The sequence below is a fragment of the Merops nubicus genome, unplaced genomic scaffold (genome assembly GCF_000691845.1).
Source record: "Merops nubicus isolate BGI_N331 unplaced genomic scaffold, ASM69184v1 Scaffold54333, whole genome shotgun sequence".
NCBI classification, from domain to species: Eukaryota; Metazoa; Chordata; class Aves; order Coraciiformes; family Meropidae; genus Merops; species Merops nubicus.
In genome coordinates, this window is record NW_008602004.1 from 1 (window position 1) to 4,688 (window position 4,688).

At 38.5% G+C, this 4,688-nt stretch overlaps 1 protein-coding gene across 1 annotated transcript; it reads left to right on the forward strand.

Annotated features, from left to right (window-relative positions):
* The first annotated feature begins 704 nt into the window (after positions 1-704).
* On the forward strand, positions 705-1,603 carry STARD4 (StAR-related lipid transfer (START) domain containing 4). Its single transcript, XM_008938158.1, has 2 exons — positions 705-824; positions 1,377-1,603. The coding sequence occupies exons 1-2, from the start codon at positions 722-724 to the stop codon at positions 1,601-1,603; spliced, it is 330 nt and encodes a 109-aa protein (XP_008936406.1). The 5' UTR covers positions 705-721.
* The last annotated feature ends 3,085 nt before the right edge of the window (positions 1,604-4,688 follow it).

Here is a 4,688-nt window from a genome sequence, read left to right on the forward strand (position 1 = left end):
TAAGAGGTTCTGCAGAAACATAAGGAAGAACTTTTTGACTGTGAGGGTGACAGAGCACTGGAACAGGCTGCCCAGGAGGGTTGTGAAGTCTCCTTCTCTGGAGACATTTAAAGCCCACCTGGACATGTTCCTATATGACCTGCTCTAGGTGGTCCTTTTTGTCTTTTTGCTCTGACTCTTAAAGAGACTTATACGGCAAGGTGTTTTTGCTGATTATTCATTAAATTTGTACAAACTTTATTGTCTTATAAAAAAGCCTTTTTTGATTAATTGTTTGCATTCTGTTTTGTTACTTACTTAGTGGCTTAAAAGCACTTGACAGAGCACTGTAGTACTGAAAGAGGCCTCTTGCAATTTATTCATGGCCCTGTCAGACTTCCTAAGTAATTGTGAAACCACATAAAAGCCACATGGCTTTCACTTCCCAGAAATGACACAGTTCTTTAGTTTTAATCTGTATGATTTAAAGTTGCCAAATGCTCTGTCACTGCAGCTCTTGGTTGCAGACAGCAAGTCCTTACAAAATACCAGCATTTAGACTGAAAATGACAGCCATTCAGACCCCACTGAACTTGTTTGCACAGCATAGTTGGCAGAGCCTAAAACCTTTGTGGAAATGGCTAGCTGCCTACAAGCATAGATTTCCCTGTATTTGTTACGCTAAGGTATTTTTGGTTTTTTTACCCTCCTTGTTCTTCCGCTTGACAAGAACTGCTGTGTGATGCGCTACACCACTGCTGGCCAGCTCTGGAACATCATAGCACCAAGGGAGTTTGTTGATTTCTCTTACACTACAAGCTATGAAGATGGGCTTCTTACATGTGGTAAGGCACCACCTACCTCTGCTTAATTCTTATTTTGCATCATCTGCTTGGCTTAATATTTGAGTCAAATTAAATTTAATTCTGCAGTAAGCATTCAAACATGGGATAAGATGGTCTTCAACAAGTATTTCAAAAGTATTTTAACATTTTACACATTTAAAGAATTATACAAGTTACTGGTTTACCCCATGAGCCATCCCTGCACGCCAAGTTTCACTTATGCCAGCTGTGGGACAGGAGTGCTAGAGACAAGTTGAGTGTTCTGACTCAGCTCTTACAGCAAGCTGGGTGGAGTAACACTTTGCTCAGTTTGTGAGTAAATGGGAGGAGTGTCTTGTTAATGTCAGAATTTCTGCTTGTCAAGCTCTGCTTCTCTGTTGTGAGGTTTGGATGAAGAGCAGAAAGCTTTGATGCATGAAAGTACACAAAAACGTGACGTGCATCGGTCACTGCTACTAAATTCTACAAGCAGAAACTTGTACATTTTAAATTTACTGTACCGTTACTTCTCTGTCTGTCTCAAATTAATTTCCTTTTTTTTTTCCTTGACAGGTATAAGCCTTGACTATGGAGAGGTGAGACCTAACTTTGTCCGTGGATTCAATCACCCTTGCGGTTGGTTCTGTGTCCCCCTTAAGGACTGTCCTAGTCACAGTCTCTTGACAGGCTATATTCAGACTGAACTGCGAGGGATGCTACCACAATCTGCAGTAGACACTGCCATGTCTAGTACCCTGGCCAATTTCTACTCTGACCTCAAAAAGGCACTGAAGGCGTAGACAAAGAGTGACTTAAGCCCATGCGTTTCTTGCAATCAAATTATATTGTTTAGCTTAGCATAGGTTAGATACTGAGTTTAGAAGTCAGTAATATTGTTCCTGAATGGTAGATACCTGAACCTTTATGTTGAGGGATCCAAACAACTTTACCAAGTACTTTTTGATGTGATACTTAGCATACATTCCTAATTCATGGTGCGAGATCTGTTTCCTGCTCAGCAGTCTGCAGCTGTGTGAGGAGTAGTATGAATCTATAAACTCCTGGCTTCCTGGTAGAAAACACAGGATGTGTGTGTTGGCTTGAAAGAAGCAGCATGAACTTGGATCTCACCAACAATATTGAGAGTGGAGTGCTCAGGATTTTGATGGTGTAGGTCACTGTACAGGCAACATCTCATTGAAGATGTAACTTTGTGAAATATATATTGTTGTGTTTACTTAAAGTCTTTGATTTAGATAGTTTGTACAGGTGTGTCTGTAATTTGTTTTAAAAAATTTGGTTTGATTAATCATAGGGTTATTGCATAGATAAGTTGTTAAATTATACTATTCTTAAGAAAGCTATTTGCTCTTGTTAGCAAAAATAAGTATTCATTACCGGCATTTCTTCAGTGTTATAACTATAACTTAATTCACTGTTGTATATAACAGTCTCAGTGCATAGGTAAAGAAATGCCCTTACAGCTGATCCAAAGCTCATTTAAGTCATCAGGTGTTTTCCCATAGTTTTTAGTGGGCTTTTAATCACATAATTATCAAAATAGCAAACCTCTTATGGATCTTCTGCAATACTCTGCACTTCTAAAGAATTTTATACTTAAATTTGCATGTAATTGTGTGTGAGTCTTTTCTTTGTTTTCCTTAACTGAAAATCCTGGAATTAGTAATGCACCAGAAAGGACCACTAGCTTGCTTAGTGCATAGGCATCAGTGTAGCCACAGCAGCACAGACACAGTGTACTGGTGAGTACACTTGGAATGTTCCGTGGTAATAGCCCTAGACTGATCTTCACAATAAATGAAATCAGCGTCTTAAAAACAGGAGCAGCTGAAGGCAGAAGCTCAAGCTGAAGACTTGCCAAGATCTGCAGGAGGATGGATGGTCAAATTTTTAAGGACATTTAGCCACTGAGTGATGCTGACAGGTACATAGCAGGAGCTTTCAAAAGATTACTTTCTGTGCTGCTGGGAACCTGAATTCTCTTTAAAACCTAACATTATTTTTTTTAAGTGTTAGTGTGCATCATTTGATCATGTGAGATTCTAATTATCTGTATGTTTTACCAGTGATAGTAGAGGCTAGTTTAGCAGTGCAGTAGTTAGGGAAGGTACCTCAGAGACCTAATATTTTGGGTCTGGTCGTATACATACAATCCAAGGACTGTTAATGAACCTTCAGGAAGGAAAAAAAGAAAAAAAAAAAAAGGATGACACTGGCCATTGTAGCTGAACTCTGAACAGTGAGGACTTATTTTTCTCATTGTTCAAGCAGAGAGGTAGAAAAAACACAACACCAGATATAGTGATATCTCTTCCAATGTGCCTCATGTATTGAGGCCTGTAGTACTGTTTACGACAGTAAAAACAATGGTCTGGTGTCTTCACAAGCAGAAAATGTCAACTCCCTTTTATTTATTTTTTTTTATTATGCGGTTCCCTTTAAAATCCTTGGCTACTCTTCCCATCTTTTCTACCTTCCTTGTTTCCCCTGAAGTAGTGGAAGTTCACAAGGTGATCTTTTACCACTAAGGACATGCTTTTTCCTGAATGCTGTGGTCCATTCTTTTCTCACACTGTTACTGAGGCAAGTATGGAAGCCCTAGGAATAGTGCTCTGTGGGATGAATGCTGCCATGTTTGTAGAAGACGCTGTGTGAATTGTACCCTATTTATTCTTCCCAGTTACAAATACTAACTGCATAATGAACCTGCATATTTATATCTTGTTTAAAATCTGCTGGGACTGACTAATTGAGGGGTTGTGATACAGATGTATATAGAGAAAAACATTCCGTTGCTCTGTAAAAAGCTCAGTTTAAATCAACAGAAAGGCACTTCAGTGCTGGAGAAATGGTTCAAAAGGAGGACAAGATGCTTACAGGATAATGTTTGTATACTGCTAGGTGCTGCAGAAAAGGTAAGAGGCCTCTATTTGAAACACCCATTATAAGACCTCTAACACCTCTAGACTGTCTTTATTGAGTGGTCAGTGAAATGAACTTTTATGCTTTCACTAAAGATAGGCTAGTGAAGCACAGAGCAGCTGAAGGAAGAAGAATCTGTTTAAATGGAAGAAAATTGCTAGCGTATTTTAAGTGTGATGATGTTTTTAATAGAACACACAAAGCCAGTTAAATCAATGCTTAAGGAATAAATCATGCAAAATAGAAGGCCTACTTTGTTTCACTCTTATTCACAAAATCCATTTCTAGGCCTGTTACTGAAAGCAACTGTTGATAAAAAAAGAAACAGGTACAGAGAAATTTTAACAGATGACGTCTGTTGCTTCTGCCAATGATTCTGAACATTCAGGTGAATTGCAAAGTAGAGCCTACTGGACAAAGAATGGAGGCAGAAGGTTATTATTACTTTTCATCAGTTAAACAGCCTAGTACAATTCTCCAATTTTCAGATGAGGAGAATCACAGAAAGTGTTAAAATTTTTAAGGATTCAATTCTGGAATCTCACAATTCTAAAAACTTTTTCTGATTTAGGAGTGCAATGATTGACAGTGTAGGCTGATTAAGCTGCTGAAGCAGTGGACGGCTAATGCCCTTACAGTCATCATTCCGAGCAGTTCAGCTATAGAACAATACAGAAGTAGAAGAAAGGTACCAAGTTGCATAATATGTTGTATATATTTGAAACGAAAACTTATTTTCTTCTTATGTAGCTAATGATTGAGAGGAGTGTTAGATCTTGAAGCAGAGATGTTCTTTAACCAGAGTACATTCAGAACCAAGACAGCCACAAAATCAAGTACTTAACTGATCAGAACCTCTTTTCCCACCATAGCATTGTTTTCTACCTAAGTTAGTGGACAATCTAGATGTAGCCAACACAGTAAAAACAGGAAGGCAATTGA

Excerpts from the sequence above, each read along its gene's own strand:
- STARD4 (XM_008938158.1), top strand. The coding sequence starts at position 722 with ATGCGCTACACCACTGCTGGCCAGCTCTGGAACATCATAGCACCAAGG. Across the intron at positions 825-1,376 it reads AGATGGGCTTCTTACATGTG|GTATAAGCCTTGACTATGGA; the intron begins GTAAGGCACCAC and ends TTTCCTTGACAG.